This window comes from Xenopus tropicalis, chromosome 9 (assembly GCF_000004195.4).
Source record: "Xenopus tropicalis strain Nigerian chromosome 9, UCB_Xtro_10.0, whole genome shotgun sequence".
Taxonomy (NCBI): domain Eukaryota; kingdom Metazoa; phylum Chordata; class Amphibia; order Anura; family Pipidae; genus Xenopus; species Xenopus tropicalis.
The window spans coordinates 45740688-45760659 of record NC_030685.2 but is presented as its reverse complement, the minus strand read 5'-3'; the positions used below and the strand labels follow the sequence as shown (position 1 = coordinate 45760659).

Genomic DNA, 19972 nt, shown 5'->3' with positions numbered 1-19972 from the left:
ATTCATTATTTCAGTCTTGTCAACATTTACTTTATATCCTGAAAAGGACTGAAAATTCACAAGCATATCAAAAACGGCTTTATTCAGATTTTTTATGATTAGCAGCAAGTCATCTGCAAATGCTAGTACCTTAAGTTGCTGCTTGTTAATAGTAATACCTTGGAAAGCCTTAGAAGAATTAAAAGCTCTACCCTCCCATTTTGGGTATTAACGCTATTGTTATTTCACACCTATTTTTCGTGAACAGGCCCCTTAGGATAGGGGTACAGATGTTAATACATTTTAAGTGCAATAAAAATGGTACACTTCCAGCAAACTCATTTGGACATAATGTTGCCTCTAAGGTGTGCGCTTGTGCAAACATACACAAATTGTGAGGCCAGCACATAACAAATTATGATGCGCACAAAGAATTTTATGTGAAAACACAACATTTATATCTATTCTGACCTTCTAACCTGAGCACACTATTTTAAAAATGCGCACACAAGTTTAAAATGTGCGCACAAAAGAATTATTTTTAGCCAAGAAGTAATTAAAGGGAACATTGTTTGGATGTGATGTGTCTAAATGCATTTGGCAATAGTACAGTAATTTACATGACATACCACAAGCCCAACTTGAGTCCCCAATAGTAAGTGAAACCCCTGTTGAGTGATGTCCAACGTGTGCTTAAATCTTTTTTCCCCAGTACCCTGAGCTGCACGCACTTCTTTTTGGGAGAGGGGTCACATTTATTGCATTCAGGGTTCTGTGCTTTTATAATATATATGACCCATTTGAAGCATGTGTTTGTGTGTGTGTGTGTGTGGGGGGGGAATTATTCACAAACCTGATTATAAAAAGCTCAGCTATTTAAGTTGTAGAAATAGCAGCCCGCCTGTCATTTCTACAATAACCTGCAACATGTGGCCAGCAGGGGTGAGCACTAACTATGGCTATATATTCCTGAACAGAGATCATTACTACAACATACCTTTTTAAATACAGCAGTACTTGAAATGTATTTGAGATTTGTTAAAAAAAACTGCTAACATAAATTAAAAAAAACAAAACATTATTTTAATAACTGTTTACATTTGTAGTAAGCCAGCAGATCAGAGACAGCTGGGAAACAATAATAGGCTGATTGCGTTCCAGATGTCAAATGAGGAGTGCATTGGATTGGTTCAACAGCTGGGTTTGCTTCTTTATCAATATTATCTTTTATTAATTAAGGGACCCAGAAGTGTGACCGCATCTGCTTCAATGAAGCATGCATGTGTTGCCCTTTATTCTAGATTCCCTCACTGGTATCTAAACTTTTGTGTGATCTAAGGTAACTGAACACAAAAGGTGTCCATCAAGGGACCTGATCAGCTCTTAAAAGTCTGGCTGCAAAAAAGTAGAACTTTTACAGTGAGTGCCAGCATACAGGTTTTATGTATTTGGCAGTCAAATGGTAAATCTCTCTGTCCCCAAATACATGGCTTTTCTACAGAATTATTGTCGGTGCTTTACTTTCTAATTTTTTCCACTATGATTTTCTTTGTTTGTTTTAAAACCATAATTTATTGCTCAAGTTTTGATATTTTAACCTTAGTGAACAATTTTAGTCTTATTTTCTTTAAAATGGTATAATATGATGCTATAGGGTGGCACAAATTTAGGGGATGCATGCTGCCCAGCTGCGCCTGAACTTTGCTCACATACGGAGCACCGGGGTCTAGGCGCGCTGGAGATTTCTGCGCCTTCTGTCCCGAGTGCTCCATGTGTGAGATAAATTAATGAACTTGCGTGCAATCCTGGGGAGTGGGGGGGTAGGCTGATAAGGGGCAGCCCTGGGCACCCAGTGGACAAATCCAGCGCTGAAAATAAACAGGCCATAAACTTTGGTTTACTTCTTTATTACACATTACAAAGCAACAATAGGTTCTAATAAATTTAAATAAATATTTTTTTTCAATTTGGTTTCATTTATAGCACTGCAGAATATGTAGATGCAATATAAATAAAGAAAAATAATGTATTCAGTATTTTAAATAAATACATTCAGTATTGTCTAAGCAGATACCAGAAAAAGAAGCTGCATTTATTCAGTGCTAGGACTGGAATTCATATATATCTGTGATATATGTACAAAACAGAACACATTACAACACATTAATACCAAAACTATTAAGAGGAACATAAACATTTCTCTATACTCCTCAGTAATAACATTTTTAATCAAACAAAATTCCCTAAGACTACAGCAGTTTGTTTCTGAATAATGTTTTAAAGATGTCAAGTCAAAAATCTTAATCCTTGTGTGTTAATTATACCAAATTAAATAAATCTGAATATAAATTCATTAAAAATTCTCTACCTTTTTTTTGTATTAGAAGTCTTTCTATTTTGCATCATATCCTATGCCCCTGACATCTGGTCTGCTCACAGCTCCTGTAACCAAACATGGCAAGTGGCTGTCCTGATGTGAAAAAAAAGCAGAGGATTGCACTGTAGCAAACCAAAAGCGGGGACTGTCATGTACCAGACTTGAAATAAAGCACAGGACTTTGTTTACTGGAGTGTGAAGAGAGTGAAACATGCCCACTCCTTATTCAACTAGACACTGAAGAATACAGAGCTTTGGTTAGCTGTGTTTTAATTGCTTTACCACCTGTTTTTTTAGAACATCACCTTTTATAGTGCTTCCCTCTCTTAGGGCTATATATATATATATATATATATAAACACTGAGTTTAGATTTTGACATCCCCTTTAAAAGGATACATATTTATCCTATTACATTAAGGGATTCTGTTAGAATCCCTAAGACAAGTAAGATTCCAATACTTATGTTTAATTACTGTTGTACAGATAACAATCCAAGTTCAACCACAGTCAATGACAGCCTCAGTCATCCCCTGCTTAGATTCTAAAGTAATCCAATTGATCTCATTCTACATAGTCCTCCGTGTGCAATAGGAGCCAATCGTAAGGAAGTATACTAGTCACTGGATGTGTATTCTCTGCATCAATGGGGTCCAGCTACGCTGAGAGTATAAGGCTGCCGATAACTGTCTAAATTTCTTAATTTAGGTAGGGCTGGTTTTATCTTTACAACAGTAAGAAAAAAAAAAAATAATGCATATATATTGGAAATATACCCTGTTCTAAAAGAAACGCTTAACTTAATGGGATGACTTAATTTCCCCTTTATTTTTTTTTATTGCAACATCAGATTCGCTTCAAAATTACACAATGCAGCTTTAACAATAGAGGAAGCCAAAGTCATAGGTATAAACTCCAATCCAAATCAAAGACTTTTTTTTACTGCTGCTTTTGCACTGGATTTTACACAATTTTCAAATATGAAGCTGCAAATAAAACTTTTTAATACATTATTCTAATGTTTTTTTTTTCCACTGGTGCCTGTATCACCTGTATGACCTGAAATACAGAAAAGCAGATATCTTAAAGAGGCAGTTTACCTTAAACAGTACAGAACTTAAAGGAACATTAACATAAAAAAGTGGAAGGGTTTAAAAGTAAATAAGATATAATTTACTGTTGCCCTAAACTGGTAAATTGATGTTTGTTCTTCAGTAACACTACTATAATTTATATAAATAAACTGCTTTGGTGCCATGTGGGTACTCATTAAAGGAGAACTAAAGCTTCACTAAAGAAGTAGCCTATAAATGTTGTACATTATTGTTTTGGGTTTCTGTACCAGCCCAAAGTAACCACAGCCCTTAAGCAGGGAAAATCTGTGCCTCCAAAGATGTCCCCATTAGCTCCCCATCTTCTTTTCTGCAGATTTACTGCACATACTTAGGGACTGAAGCAAAATATACAGTATATATAGAATATAAATGTCACAATATAGGGTTGATTGATTAGTAATTAATAAAGTTAATTACTATATTTCAGCTCTGCAACTAACAAAATAATGCATCATTTTCCCACCTGTGCTGCTAGAGGGTTACCTTCAAGAGCAAAGGCATTCATATAGTTATATCATGCCTTTATATATATCTTCTAGAAGCTATTTTCTTCATTTTGAGTTTTAACACCTTCTCGTCTTTCTATTAACAAATTAAAAATAGTTCCTATTATTTTCTTACTGCCATGCTATTATGATTGCTTAATTATCATTTATGAGCATCAACAAGTCTATTTAAAATGTATACAAAACAATAAATATGTTATCCAAAACTATTGTTTATGTAATTTGTAACTTGCTGAAAAGATCAACAACCTACTACAAAGAGCACACAAGCAACTGAATGAAGTATATGCTTGGATAACTTCAATGAACCCTGGTACGGCAGCTACAAAAGGAAATGCACAGAATCCAGCAAGCAACTGATATATTGCAAAATTCTTGCTTGAGCTCAGGGTGAGCTTTTAAAAATGTTAAGCTATTAATTGACCTATTTTACTATGATTTATCTTTCTCGACCACTAGATGTTCTAGAGGCCCATAGATCAAAGTGCTCTAGGCATTTGTCAGTTTTTACCAAGGCATTTTGGTGGTGGTTCTTAGATATTTGGACTTTTCCCTGAGATGGCTGTTTAATAAATTGTTAAGCAGTGGCATAACAATGGACAATGGAACAAAATATTTTCTAAGACTACCACTCCCTAAAGATAGGAAGGTTTAGGGAAAACCTTAACTTAAAAGATATGATATTTTGTGTTTTTACGTGCTATAAAATATGTAAGTAATTTTAAACTAATGAATGCATGAAATATGTTTCTGTTTACACTAAATACACTGTATGTGCACTGAATATACTATATACTTGTGCCTCCCAAAGCCACCCATCAAAAGGATTTCTAACAATTGCTTACTAATGCCGTGTTAGAATATGTTCAACAACATTTTCTAATACGTTGTTAGAAATCCTTTTGGGTTCCTGTCAGAAAATCATTAGCTACTGGAGAGGTTAACCTCTGGGTAATGAAAATACTAGACTGCAGTTTTAACTGTTGATGGTCGAGTAAAACCATGATGTCAAAAAGGCCCTAAACTTTTTTACATAGTCTGTGCTTTTAAAATGCAACTCCAGCATGACATTTTCTAAATACATTTTATTTTATTGGGAAATTTGGCCATACACTAGCCAATCTTCTATGCTATCCAAATAACTGGCCATACAAGTGCAAGGCCATGCTCCAATTTTTTCTTCATTTGGGCTAACAGTGCATATACCAAAAGATCTTAAGGAAGTGAAAAGGAACTTTCTTCTTTTACTTGCCAATAAACTACTCATACAGTGACATCTTCGGCAGAAGGCATTTTCAAAACAAAACAGATAATCTGTGAACCTTTGTTAGATTGCAGTATCTATTGAAACCTAAGCCCAAGCTGGCATACATTCCAAGACAGTTGGCCATTATGGTAAAAATTAACAAAACTGCCAACCAGATATGAGCATGTATGCTTACGGCTTATCAGAACAGTTGTGAATATGCCTTATCTAAAGCAGTAGGGCTTTCAATAGATAACAGATTAAATATGGCTGAACAGAGTATAAATATGCTGCAATAATAACCAGGGCTTCTTCTAATAATAGAAATAGAAAAAATGTTGTCATATTATTCATTACAATTTTTGGTGTTACTGATACTTTAAATCCTTGTATGATAATTTGTCATCATAAAAAACATTACTTGGATGGTCCGAAAATGGAATATACTAAAAGGTATTCTAAAAGTACAATATAATTTGTCAGATACTGCATTTTGTGATTCTGTATGTCAATATAATATCTCTCAATTTAAGAAAAATGCTTTAGTGTATATACAATGTCACAATATTTCACATGACTCTGCAATGTGCAATCAATGTGCAGTTTTAGTCAAGATCTCTGCACTGCTGAATAAAACTACACATTGATTGGAAGTTGCAGAGTCATGTGCGTGCCATTTGGAAATACTGAGAGATATGCATATATTATTTCTACAAGCGGTGGAGATACCAAGCAGAGCACCACCAACATATAAATCTAATATTAGCTCCACACATGGACAAGTACAATCTGATAGCCTGAATATCACCTGAGACAAAGCAACAGTGTACTCGCTTACTGGTTTTAGTATAACTTTGTATATAATACACAATACAAAAGGTGCATAATGATTACTCAAATGCCACTAAAAATTAGGGCAAACATATTTAGCATAAAACCTATTAACTCTGCACTTTCAAAAATAACCTTAGCTTGACCTTTGTTGCTTTTTCTCATATTTCATATTGAGCCTTCAACAAAAAAGATAACACGGAAACACATGTACACTATTTAAAATATACTAGTATACAATACAAATACACGCTCTTCATAGGTTCCTACTACCCTAGCAAGTGCAAATATATCAAGTTTTGTAACTTGTAGTTATAACATTCCATCCAGGTTCGTCTGAACTGTCTGATCATTTCCATTATTTGGTTCATCCAAGGGTTTATAGTTATTTTGGTATTCTTGAAGGATTTTTACAACATCGTGATGTCCAAAATGCATTGCTTCATCCATTGGAGTGTTATTCCATCTGAAAGAAAACATACACTGGTTTGGCGCATGTAAAATCTTTTTGATTAGTTTTACAATGCTCTAACAATTTTTTTTTGTTTTTGACTTCAGTGAAATCAGAATCACTGAGGTACAGTGACAATAGTCACATTACCAGTGCAACAACATGATGATTCTCCGGTACTTATGCCTCACCTCCATTAGTTTCTTCAACTTCTACCCAATCTTTTCTGCTGCTTTACTTTTTTCACTTTATACTCTGATCTACCTTCACTTTACCCCTTTTCTCTCTCCTATATAATCATATTTCCTTTTCCTATAATGATCTCCCCCACCCACAACTTTTTATCTTATACCTTGTACTCTTTGCTTATCTGTCTTGTTTGCCTGGATCCTCTTCCTCCAGCCCTTTTTTCATCCCCTCTTCTTTTCCTTTTATCCTCTTCTTTCTACGATCTTCCATTTATTTACTCCTATGCATTTGAACTATGATCTCCTCTTCCATTTGTACCTTTGCATTTTTAACACTGATAACCATCTTTTCCTACTGTCCTCTCTAAGTCTATATGAATTTATTATACCAACCTTACTTGCAAATGCATGGGTCATTTACCTTTTAGATTTCTTGTCAACTGCTATACTCCTTTGCCCCATTATTTTAATACCTTTGGGTTCAAATATGTCCATAACTGCTTGAAAACTGTGCTCTACCCAGCCCTTTTGCAAGCTTCCGGTTTAGACTCTTCAGTATGTGGCTGGGGCCGCTGGCCCTACTTAAAGTGCAGTGAATATGCATAGGGTTGCGGGGGCTTTGCGATGTGACAGGCAGTCAGTTCCTGCTCTGCTCCTCCTCTCCCCCCCCCCCCCCCCACCCAGCAGCAGCACAAGCAGAGAGACACAAAAGGAGGAAACTTGGAGGGTTTTTTTCCTGCTGCTGTTGAGTAAAGCCTGTTAGTCAGTGCTGTGAGCACTTCCAGTGGGAGACTGAAGAGACACTCCCATCTTTCATTTCGCTCTGGCTTCTGATTAGAGAGGTTGTGTATGCAGCTCTCATATAATGACAGTTTTAGGATGTAAAATGCTTTCAAAACATCTTTCTTTCTGCATCATTTCAGAATTTGAGGGAGGATGAATATTATTACTGAATATGAACTTTATATAAAATGTCTCCTCTAACTGTTAAATGTAAATAAACTTTCAGATTGTAAGCTCTACTCAGTAGGGCCCTCAAGCTCTGATGTGGGTTATTGGCTGTATTTTGTTCAATGTATAACACCCATGTATTGCACATTCCTGCAAAATACATTATGACTACATAAATACATGTTATTATTATTGATAATAATGTTGTGTTAATACAGTTCCCCCCAGTGGCAACTTATATTAGTTTAATATGCCTTTAATTATGACCTTATTTGGTATTTTAAGAATACAGTAACATGTGTGTCATAGGGCAATATCCACTTAGTCAGCCAGAATTTACCCTATTTATAAGGGAACCAACATACTTTGATTGCATAACCTAGCTACATTTGCAAAGCATTACTCATTACTGGAAATTTCAGTGCTTTCTTTACTAAAAAGGTATTAAAACCATATCAACACATTTAATGAAATGGAGTTACCTTGTGTGTGTTTTTTTTTTAACCAGTAGGGAATGAATATATGATACTTAAAAGGTGGAGGTCATACATTTGATGCTAAACCCCATGCCAAATGCAAATAGGGATATTTAGCTGAAGAAATAAAATGCAACCATGCTCATCTTTATTGATATAGGTTGGGGCCCCTAATGAACAAAATATTGTGCACCCTGCAGGCATAGGGAATTGATTCCCAATGTTTTTTTCATAGAGTAGTCAGTCTAAGTGCCCCAACAGCTTTACATAACTTACATTATGTGCCTTAAGGTGACCATAGATGTTAGCTATTAGCTGCTGATTTGGCTCCTACAGTCTATGTTAGCAGTTTATATGCCCATGTATAGGGCACTCTGAGGGCCAACCCAATGATATCTTGGCAAAAATTGGCCAGAAATCGATTGGACAGATTTATAGATCCTGTCAGAACGATGACTGTATCAGCTTGTTGATGCGGCCCTCACTCGATCGACCTGTATCCTCGACGTTGTGATGGATCAGTCCGATCACCCACCATGGTGGGCATTTGTGAAAAGATCTGCTTGTTTGGTGATTTTGCCAAAAGAGCGGATCTTTTAATGTATGAACAGCTTTAGTGTAGGGGAAGGGGGTCACTAGTTAACTGGGTCACTAAAAGATCATGTAATCCTGCCACAATTGATTGCAACAGTGAATGTATGTTCACTCTTTCATCATTACAGCTTTATCTAGGGAAAAGAAAACAATTAGATAAAAGCAATTCTGAATACTCACCTGTCCTTTGGGAATGGATTTACTTTGCATGCTTCGAGCAGAAAACGAACAACTTCAACATGTCCTGTAAAAGTAAATATATTAGTGACTGCATAGAACAAAAAAAACACTTTTGATACTTAGATCTGATTAAAGTTGCATACAGAGTAAAATAATAGATGAAGTTGAAAAAGACTTAAACTCATGATTTTCAAACTTTTTATCCAAGTGAAACCTGGCTAACTGCTAGCTCAACCAAAGAACAGTGAAAAATCCTTATTTGAAAGCCTGTGCTATTTGTGGAAAATGTATTCCTGACTCTGAGAGGGCTATGAGACCAATTACAATAACTCCGAATTTTCTCCTTTTTCTAAAAAGGCATCCAACCCTGTTCTCGATCACTTGTCTTCCAGCAGGACAATAACCAGAAACACACTTACCCTGAAACACAAAATGGTGGACTGAAGTGGTCAGCAACTAGTCCTGATTTAAATCCCATTAAACACTGAGAAGTTTAAAAACTGCTGTTAGAAGAAAGGACCCTTTATGTCTCTGAAAACTTAATTAGTTTGAAAAAGATATTAAGTCTAGGGAACCATCATTGTTTTCAGTAATTCTGTAATCTTAGCAATAAAAAAGGGAATTGTAGAGACAGGAATTGCTGCATATCAGTCTTAATCAGTCATCAATCTTATCAGTCATAAAAGTCTTCTCCAAACTTGATATTAGAGGATCCTATAACCTGGTCAGAATAAGAGAGGGGGACAAATTGCAGTCGGATATTTTCTTGAATGTGAACACGAGAATCAAGTACCGTATATACTCGAGTATAAGCCGATCCGAATATAACCCGAGGTACCTAATTTTACCTAAGAAAACTGGAAAAACTTATTGACTCGAGTATAAGCCCCTCAATGGTGCAGCATGCATGAAAAGCATCCATATATACAAAATCTTTAAACCCATAATTAAATATGGCATTTCTGTATTCTTTAAATACAGTAAATTGCTGTTCTGGATGTCACTTCAATAAATCCAAAATTATTCTATATAAATTTGATAAAACGACTACTGTGCCACAAGCCATAGAGCTTAGCAAGTTATGTAAACCTCTCATAATATAGAGACCAGTACATCTTCTCTCTCTTTTTTATTTTTTCATTCGTGACTGTACATAAGCCTGAGAAGAACTGCATGTGGGTACTTTTGACAAAATAATTACAGGGCACAAGTTAAAAACAATAACAACAACTGGCTGGCTAGCAACACACGTGTGTACATTGATTTCCCAACCTCTCCGTTGTAAGCATGCTTGCAGGAACACTACTTTTTTTTTGCAGAGCACTATTGTCACCAGCAGTAAAGGTGTTAATCAAGCTAATCCCCTCGTTCTATTTGCCATAGGTTTAAGGCACAGAGTATATTTATGTAATGAGTAGGCCTCTATTCACGGCGGAGAACAGAACCCAAAACTTGTAACAGAATGACAGAATGGCCTTACCCCCTGTCCCACAGGTTCCTCAATCAGAATCAATCAGAAGTGGCACTGTCACTGGCGATGACTTTAATCTATTGAGATTTTATTTTCTGCATAGCCAGGTGCTCAATTTCCAGAGAGAAGATGATGGAAGAAAGGGAGTCAAAGGTGGCCACAACTCCATAATTTGGAGGCTGGTAAAAAATCTGCAGAGATTTATAATTTTTTGTTGGTCTGGCCAGCATAAATCTGTTTTGATAACTGTTACATAGCCCCTCTAAAAGGCATTAATGAAACGTCACCAGGACATTCACTGCCCTCACTGTGAAGAAACATTTGGATTGCTTCTTGTCCTCATTATTTTCTATGTAAAATTAAGGTAAATTTGGCAGAATCTGTGCCAAGTTTTATTAGATTTAAACAGTAACCACCCTTTTATATGCAATAAATGGCTTATATTGCTTGTAACAGCAAACAGACTTAAAATATAGGTTAAAATGAGTGCACAATTCTTTTGCATCAACAGGTGACAGAACACTGGAAATTTATTTTTCTGCAGACATTCTTTAAATATTAGAGTCTGATAAGCCCCAATAAGGGCTTTGTTACAGAATTCATTCTTGTTTGTATACAAAATGTATACAAAATGCTTTTCTTGTAGAACTTTTCAATGTGAGAAATAACAAAAATACCTTCTGCAGATGCTACATGCAAGGCTGTGCGAGAATCATAGTCACGTTGTTCCATGTCCATTCCAGAGAGCGCAAACCTGAACAAAACCAATTAGGAGAAAATGTATCCAATTAACTACAATAGTGCAAGCTAGAATGCTATATTTATTCTGTAGAAAGCTTTACCATACATGAGTTAGCAAGCCCTAGAAGCTCCCTGCTATTTTAGCTTGGTTTCAGTGACTACCATGCTGCAGCTCTGGCTGCTGGTAGCACAGATTACAGCAGAAAGGGGGGGAGGACAGAGAACAAAGGTGGAGAGGGAGAGAGACAGATTTTTCTGAGAGAAGGAAGTCTGGTACTGAAGAACAGGGGTACACAAAAGAAGAAAAGAAATCCTGTGTTTGTTTTGAAAGAGGACTCATGAGAGTGTTCATGGCTGTATTTACATAGACCTTCCTGATAGAGCTTACTTAGTTTTTAACTTTCCTTCTTCTTTAACGGGAACAACATCAAAATATCTTAGTCTGTACAAATCTGTTGTAGAATCTAAGCACCAATATTATCTGATTTCTGTGACCATTTTTGTTATATTTTACCCTTTGCATGCCTACTACTTAGGACCCACATAAACATGCACATATGTGCCCCAACTGCTAACACCACAGTTTCTATGCTTTTGCAAATCTGTTTTATAAATAGTAAGTCGACAACAGCTCCCTAAAAATGTGGCCTAGGAACATCTGAGAAAGGAATGATGGAAATGTGATTGATTAAAAGTATTTGGCATTGAGATGCCCTGGAATATGGGGAGGTGATCATGACACAATTTTGTAAAAAAACAAGCAAGGTGAATTCCTGAGCTCTACAGTAAGGGGGATTAAAAGGAGAAAATTTGATGCATTCATATCACTACTGAGGTGTCTAATTTTTAAGGTCTAACTGATTAGTGTTCTTTGCATGAAAAGTAGTATTTTTGGATGATTTGTAGTTATACCATCTCAAAAAGTGTTTCTTATTTTGTGATGTTACTGAATTACTGTATAATTTATGAAAACTATGTAAGGCATACATGAACATATACTGATAGAACATGCTAAGGACAGTTTAACGGTGTAGGCATTTAATAAGAAAAAAGGAAGCCACTTGATCATGACTTGATGATACCTTAAGAAGTGAAAGACATGCAAATGGAGTCTAATAAAGCCATGAGTATGACAGAATGGATGTCTATAAGCAGCACTGCTGTGCAAACTGCTATGCCTGGAGAAGACACACTCAGGATTTACTAAGACAATAGTGTCTTTGTCAAGTACTTATAAGTACATCCTACATAAAATAATGAACCTTAGAGCAGTTTAAATGTACTTTTATGCCAGCATTATCTCAGAGATGAACAAAAAGTTGCTTTGAATATAGACACCAAGGTGCAGACTGGAAGTATGGGGGTAGTTGCAATCTGTTTTATTCATACAGAATAATTTAATACAGTTTTTTGGTGGATCCGATAAAAGAGTATTCGCAGGTAATGAAAACTTATACCCTGATTAAAGGACAACTCAACCCAAAATATAATTTTTGCCTAATAAAAGAAAACATAATTTTAAGCAACTTTGCAATATACATTCATTACAAATTTGCAATGTTTTTTTTTACTTATTCGTATATATAATTGTTATTAGTAGTGTTTGCCAGTCCTTTTTTATTCTCTGCCCTGATGGCTCTGGCATTTGAAACAATGTAACACAAGCTAGAAGACTAAAAGGCCTGTCTTGCTGGAGGAGACTGACCTTTGCAACATTGTTCAAAAGGTAACAACCAGGATTTCAGCAAATGCTGCTTTTAATAGCAATTACATTTATTAATAACTTTTAAAGCACTAAAAATTTTCAATAAATTAGGCAAAAAGTTTTTTGGGGGGTTTGACATGTCCTTTAAGGGAAATCTTAGTGACTTTTGCACTGATCATAGAGATTATCATATTAAATAATCCAGTCAAACCATCATTATATAACCAATGACTGCAGTATGGACTGTAATTTATGGAGGCTCTTTGTGGTGCCTTAAAGGCTTCCAACAACTCTCCATCAGGTAAGGAGTTGAAGTTAGCTGTCCATTTACTTTTAGATCTGTGCCATTTTGATGCACCTTAGATTTACAAGGCAGAATGATTCTAACTCTTTCATGATCTGCTGCCGATATGTTACTTGGAAGTGATAGGATTATGGCTAAAACAAAACAGTCTATTTACCAACATTCTCCATTCAATATGTCATATTTTAATCTTAGTGTATAAAAAACCCACCAACACTCTACCGTCCCAGACATAACCGACCTATATAATACCCCGATTTTTTTTTTGGGATGAGAATACGATAAACTAATCTGATCCCAAAATTTTGTTTTCCATGTGCCATATTATTAAACAATCCCACTTTTCATTTCAATATTTTAACGCAAGTCAGAGTAGGTGAGTGGCACTTTGAAACATTGTTATAAAAAGGAATAGTAGAAAAAAAGTGAGTGAAATAAGCCTGACATTGATTGATTGCTGCTATTTTAAAGAAGAGAAGTGCAGGCCTGGGGTAGAAGGCAAGTAACTAGAAACACTGGGGGGCGGGCTAACAAACGCCCGCATTAAAGCAGTTTGGTCTTACCTTCTGAGAGCAGACACGTCCCCTGTATAAGCTGCAAACAAAAGGTTTATTACAGATTTCACCTGCAAAAGAAAGAAAGTATTTAAATTATAGGGTGTAATGATCACTAAAATATTGTCCTAAAAATGATGATTAGGGGGCAGAAACCTGGTCACAAAACTTTAGCATTTACTTTTGTCTCACTTCACAAACACATATAAATTTAATATATACTACTGTACTTAGGGCTTCTCAAGTACCCACTAAATTGTTAACCTAAGTCAGGGGTGGCCAGACTTTTTGCGATCGACCGGACCGATGCGGAATGCGTTGTGGTGTGAATGCGTACATACACGACCCAGTGTATGTATGCATTCACGCAGCACCTCTGCATCCCTGGCTCAACTGGTGGACCACAATCGACGTATTGGCCAACCCTGCAGTATTGTATGGACAATATTATCTCAATATTGTCACCATACCATAATTCTGCTAAAAAAAATTTAAACAAATCCAATAGGATTATTTTGTTTTGGATATTGTGTTGCTGCATAAGAGATCTCATACATGTATATCTTCTAAAACTTGTGTAAATACATGTTTTTCTTTAAAACTAATTAATTGCTGAAATAAGACTCCTGTCACTTTGTACAGCTTGGGAATATTTTGGGCCCACATTTAACAGAAAATGGGTAGTTTCTCTTTTAATCAAAATGGACCCACCCACCTAGCTACAAACAAAATACAACAAATGTGAAACCAAATTTCATATGGTTTCTGACAAGTGAAACTTGACAACTTAATTAACTTAGGTCAGGGGTGGCCAATAATTTGATCGGTGGTCCGCGAACAAGTCGGGGATGCGGAAGTGCTGAGTGAACGCATTCACGCCGCACTTCTGCATGGTCGATCGCGACCGCAGAAAGTCTGGCCACCCCTGCCATACTGCATGTTCGCAAGAGAAACTAATAGATAAAAATTGTAAATAAGCAATATAAAAAATAATAAATTTTCAGGGCACCCCCATATAAATAGAACATAACCTGAAATGAATAAATTAAAATGAAAAATGATTACAATTCCTTACATCCCTGCAAGCACAGACTTCATTACATAAATGTATTAACTAACCAGTTGTGTATGTAACAACATGGAGTAGTTACAATGTTGTTACCCTGCAAACAGCAAATTTTGCTTGGAAATGCCAGAAGATACTAATTGTCTGGCTAAGATCCTCCTGATAATTTAATGTCAAGCAGCTAAAATATAAACTGCACTATTCTAGTTAAATCATTGTTCATCTTGTGGTTTAGAGTGGAGATTAAAAAAGAAAAATAGCTGTTAAGCTATTGAAAGAGCTTGAATGTTACATTAAAGCATGAATTTAAAGCACACATTTGAAGTGCAACTCTCCATTGGAGCATCTTCTGAGGCACCAAGCTAGTCTGACAAAGTTGGTAGTTTAACTCTTTTACTGCCAACAACATATCCTATACGTGCTTACTAAAAAAGCTTCTAACAGCCAAGCACGTGTAGGATACAATATTTGACAATTGGAAGGATTATACTGAATCTGCAGCTTTAGCCTCTCCCACCCAGCATCAGCCCATTCTGAAAGCAGCTTGGGAATGAGGACAGGCTGCTCACTAACCCTCCCACCACCCGGATCGGTGCCCCCATGCTTCCAAACAGCAGATACGTTATAAGTATGTATCTACTGTTTTGAAAGAAGAAAGCCGCCTCTGATCGCCTCCCTTCCTCCCTGCACTGCACCTACCACATAGTTAGAAACTTTATCCTTTATCCCCTAGACAACTTGCAGAGCCCCTCTTCTTATCCTCCCACGGACCGGATCAAATCGGTGACCCCACGTCTCCAAACAGCAGATACATAATAGGTACGTATCTGCTGTTTGGACAGCAGTAAGCAGCTCCACCACCTCCCCCCTGTACTGCACCCACCGCATACCTCCTAGGCAACAAGCATAGGCCCCCTCCTTGTACTCCCACCGATCAGATTGGTGCCCCCATGTCCCTCCCTGCACTGCACCCACTGCATACCTCCTAGGCAATGAGCAGAGGCCCCCTCCTTGTACTCCCACTGATCGGATCGGTGCCCCCATGTCTCCAAACAGCAGATGTGTAATAGGTACGTATCTGCTGTTTGGACAGCAGTAAGCAGCAACCCCCCTGCAATGCACCCACCGCATACCTCCAAGGCAATGAGCAGAGGCCCCTTCTTTCCCTCCCACCGACCTGATCGTTTGCTCCATGACACCAACCTGCAGATGTTGGGAAGTACAAGGAGACTCCCAGTGCCGCCCCCTTGATTTGCCCCTTGAGACATACCTCAATCCCCTAGGCAATGAGCAAGCCTCCTTCTCTCTGCTTCCAGAACACATAGCACCATGGATGACCCCCAAACAGCAGACACATCATAATCATGTGTTGCTGTTGGGGGAATATGTTCAGACCAGATCCAGTCCTGCCCCTTTTCTGCTGAGCTGAAATTCTTGAGATTCCTCTGGAGCAGGGGTAGGGAACCTATGGCTCTGGAGCCAGATGTAGCTCTTTTGATGGCTGCATCTGATCGCTGCCAAATCTTAAATAAAAAAAAAATAACGGGGGACGTGGCCTGCGCTCTGCAGATAGAAGACGTGTTCTAAGCCTTAGAACATGTCTTCTATCCACCGAGCGCAGGCCACGCCCTCCTCCGCATCGCATCTGGCATCCTTGGCACGTACCTTGCCCCTGCGCTCGACTGATAGAAGACGTGTTCTAAGCCTTAGAACACGTCTTCTATCCGCCGAGTGCAGGCCACGCCCTCCTCTGCATCGCATCTGCATCCGGCATCCTTGGGACCCACCCTACCTTGCCCTGCAGCATCCGTGGCCAAACATATTGTATGGCTCTCATGAAATTACATATTGTATGGCTCTCTCAGCCAAAAAGGTTCCCTACCCCGCTCTGGAGCCTCCTGAGATCTGCCTGCAGTCCTGCTCCTGATTCATCTGCCTTGCCTGCTTCCAGGTTTGAGATTTGCACTACTACACACACATTGCACCCTCTACACACATATTTCACATTAGTTTACTATATTTGTCTTTATTTCATAACTACTTGCTTTTGATTACTACTTACATTTGCACACTCCGAAACACACCGACCGACCCACCCACACACACACTTTACTAGTAAATACATACATCATTTATTATTATTTACATTTATTTATAAAGCACTAACATATTCCGCAGTGCTGTATAATAAGTGGATTTCATATATTGGACATACAGAGTAACATACAAAGCAATCAATAACCGATACAAGAGGTGAAGGGAGCCCTGCCCAAAAAAGCTTACAATCTACAAGAAGAAAGGGTTGAGACACAAGGTGTGGGAGTGGGCAAGACCAGAGTTGTGAGAGGTGTGGCACAGGTTATTGCTTTTAGCAGCACACTGAGGTTATGTTAAACTAAATTAAGGTAAGCTTCTCTAAATAAATGTGTTTTTAGAGATCTTTTGAAGGCAGAGAGATTGGGAGAAAGTCTGACAGATTGTGGGAGAAGGGAAGGGGGGCAACCCTTGCAAAGTCTTGAATGTGAGTGTGTGAGGAGGGAATGAGAGAGGAGTTGAGGAGCAGGTCAGTAGAGGAGCATAACAAGTGGGTTGGATGCTATCTAAAGATAAGTTCAGAGATGTAGGGTGGGGCAGATTTATGGACAGCTTTGAATGTGAGAGTCATTAGTTTGAATTTTATCCTGGATGGTAGGGGAAGCCAGTGCAGAGATTGGCAGAGTGGCATGGAAGAGGAGAAGCGTTTGTAGACAACAGCAGCAGTATTCATTATGGACTGGAGAGGGGACAGTCTTTGGAGGGGAAGGCCAAGAGTTACAGTAGTCCAGGTGAGATATTATAAAAGATATTATAAGAGAGTGAATAAGAAATTTGGCAGCATCTTGGGTGATAAATGATCGTATTTTGTAAATATTTCTTAGGTGAAAGTGACATGATTTGATAAGTGACTGGATATGAGGAATGAAGGACAGGGCAGAATCGAGGATAACCCCAAGGCACCGGGCCTGGGAAGATGGGGTGATGGTAGAATTGTTACCCTTTATAGATACCTCGGGAACAATGTGGGTGTTGGATGGGGGAAAGAGAACCAATTCAGTCTTAGAGAGGTTTAATTTAAGGTAACATTGGGACATCCAAGAGGGGATAGCGGACATGCAGGAAGAGCCACGAGTTAGAAGCTCTGGGTTGAGATTAGGAGAGGAAAGACAAATCATCAGTATAGAGGTGGTACTGAAAGCCAAAATAATTGATTAATTTGCCAAGTGAGCAGGTATAGAGAGAAAATAGTAAGGGGCCCAGGACAGAGCCTTGAGGAACCCTGACAGAAAGAGGAAAGGGAGAAGATGATGCACCATTTTAAGAGACACAGAAGGATCGATCTGAGAGATAAGATGAAAACCAGGATAAGGCAGTGTCACAAAGGCCAAGAAAGCGGAGAGACTGGAGGAGAAGAGGGTGGTCCACACTGTCAAAAGCAGCAGAGAGATCAAGAATTATTAGTAGCGAGTAGTGTTTTTTTAATTTAGCCGATAAGAGGTCATTTGTTAGTCGGGTTAGAGTAGTTTCAGTGGAGTGTTGTTGTCTAAAACCAGATTGTAGGGGATCTAGGAGGTTATTGTCAGAGAGAAGCCAAAAGTTTTGAGACTTCCTCTTCAGTCACTGAGGAGAAGGAGCCAAGAAGAGACTGGGTGGCGTGTAGGGAGGGAGGTGAATGGTTATGGGGATTAAGTTGTGCAATGTCACTTCTGATGGTGTCAATTTTATTTTTAAAGTGCTCTGCAATAACTTGAGCAGTGACTGAAGCACACGGAGGGGGTGGAGAAGGAGAAAGCAGAGAGTTAAAGGTAGAAAAGAGTTGTGCAGGTTTTATAGAGAGGGAGTTAATGAGTGTAGTAAAGTAGGTTTGTTTAGCTTGGTGGAGGGTGGTATTATAGGAGTGCACAGCAGAGCAGATTTGTAGCTGAAGAAATCTGATTCTGACCTTGATTTGCACCAGCGATGCTCAAGTGTACGTGACTGGAGTGGCCAGGATTGGAGTGGTTTGGGCCTCATGCGTTTTGTCTTGGCAGGAGCAAGCTCATTAAGGGCAGTGGCGAGTGTGTTGTAGTAGACAAAGGTAGCCTGATTAGGAAAAGAGACAGGATGTAAGAGAGAAGAGAGTCAAAGGAAGAAGATTGAAGGTCTTGGTATGTGCATGTTTGGGGGACAGCAGAGGGTGTAGAGGGAGTTAGCGAGAGTTGAATTCCATGGGGCACAGGATACTTGAGCAGTGGCTTTGGGCATAGGGATAAGGTTTCTGCACTTTAAAGTAGTACAAGGTGGGTAAGGAGAATGTGGCCCTAACAAAACAGGGATGGAGTAAGGGCCAGGGTTTAGGGGAAATGTCACCAGCAGAAAGTTTTATCTTTCTTATTTTCCATTTTTGCTATTGTTTTTGCCCAAAAGCAGTTTGTGTGGCAGTGTGAGTAGTAGTTTTGGTTGTCTGACCACTAATCACTCTGTCTGATAAATCTTTGATTGATTGCATTTTCTGTTTTTTTATTGCATATTGTATTCTGCATTTTGTTGGTTCCTTGTTTTTTACTGGTATATCTGTGATTTCACAGTGGGACTAGTGGTTAGATATTCTAAACACAAGTCTCACAGTGTAATCACATTTCAGTGATTTTATTACATTTTACTTATTTTATTTTTTACTGCTATATTACTGTTGAGTAATTATTTTAGCTTGCTTGCTTGATTGTTTTGACACTGTGATCAGGCATTCTTACCACTGATCTTCTTGTCTGATCCATTTCTCTCTTTTCTTTATTGCTTTTAGTGGTTTTATTTCCATTCTCTGTAATTTTATTGATTTTGTTTTAGTTGCTGTTCATAAGTTGGTAAGTTATTAATTTTTTAGTTATTTTTAATGCATTTTCTATTCTGCATTGCCCTTGCATACTTCTTTTTGTTTGTTTTGCTTTTTGTTTGTTGTCAGATCAGTTTATTCCTTTAAGTTATTGGTTTTAGTGATTTTGTTTCTTTTTCAGTGATTTTATTGTGTTCAGTTCTGAGTTGCTGTTTCTAATTTGGTTTTGCAGTGTTATCAGCTATTCTGACCACTAACATTTTTGTCTGATCAGTTTTCCTTTCCATTATTGGTTTCAGTGGTTTTGATTCTTTTTCGGGGATTTTATTGTGTTCAGTTCTGAGTTGCTGTTTCTAACTTGGCTTTGCAGTGTTATCAGATATTCTGAC

The 19972-nt window shown here is 37.9% G+C and overlaps 1 protein-coding gene across 2 annotated transcripts in view; it reads right to left on the bottom strand.

The window, feature by feature from the left end:
- Positions 1–1870: 1870 nt before the first annotated feature.
- The window catches only part of gls (glutaminase), a 166983-nt gene continuing 148881 nt past the window's right edge, over positions 1871–19972 (bottom strand). Inside the window, exons 16-19 of one of the 2 annotated variants that reach the window (XM_031892945.1) lie at positions 13678–13739; positions 11042–11118; positions 8894–8957; positions 1871–6519 (exon numbers count right to left, since the gene is read on the bottom strand). In XM_031892945.1, coding sequence (XP_031748805.1) covers positions 6366–6519; positions 8894–8957; positions 11042–11118; positions 13678–13739 — 357 coding nt within the window. In that variant the 3' untranslated portion in view covers positions 1871–6365. The remainder of the gene's footprint in view (positions 6520–8893; positions 8958–11041; positions 11119–13677; positions 13740–19972) is intronic. The other variant, XM_031892946.1, reaches the window with a different exon arrangement.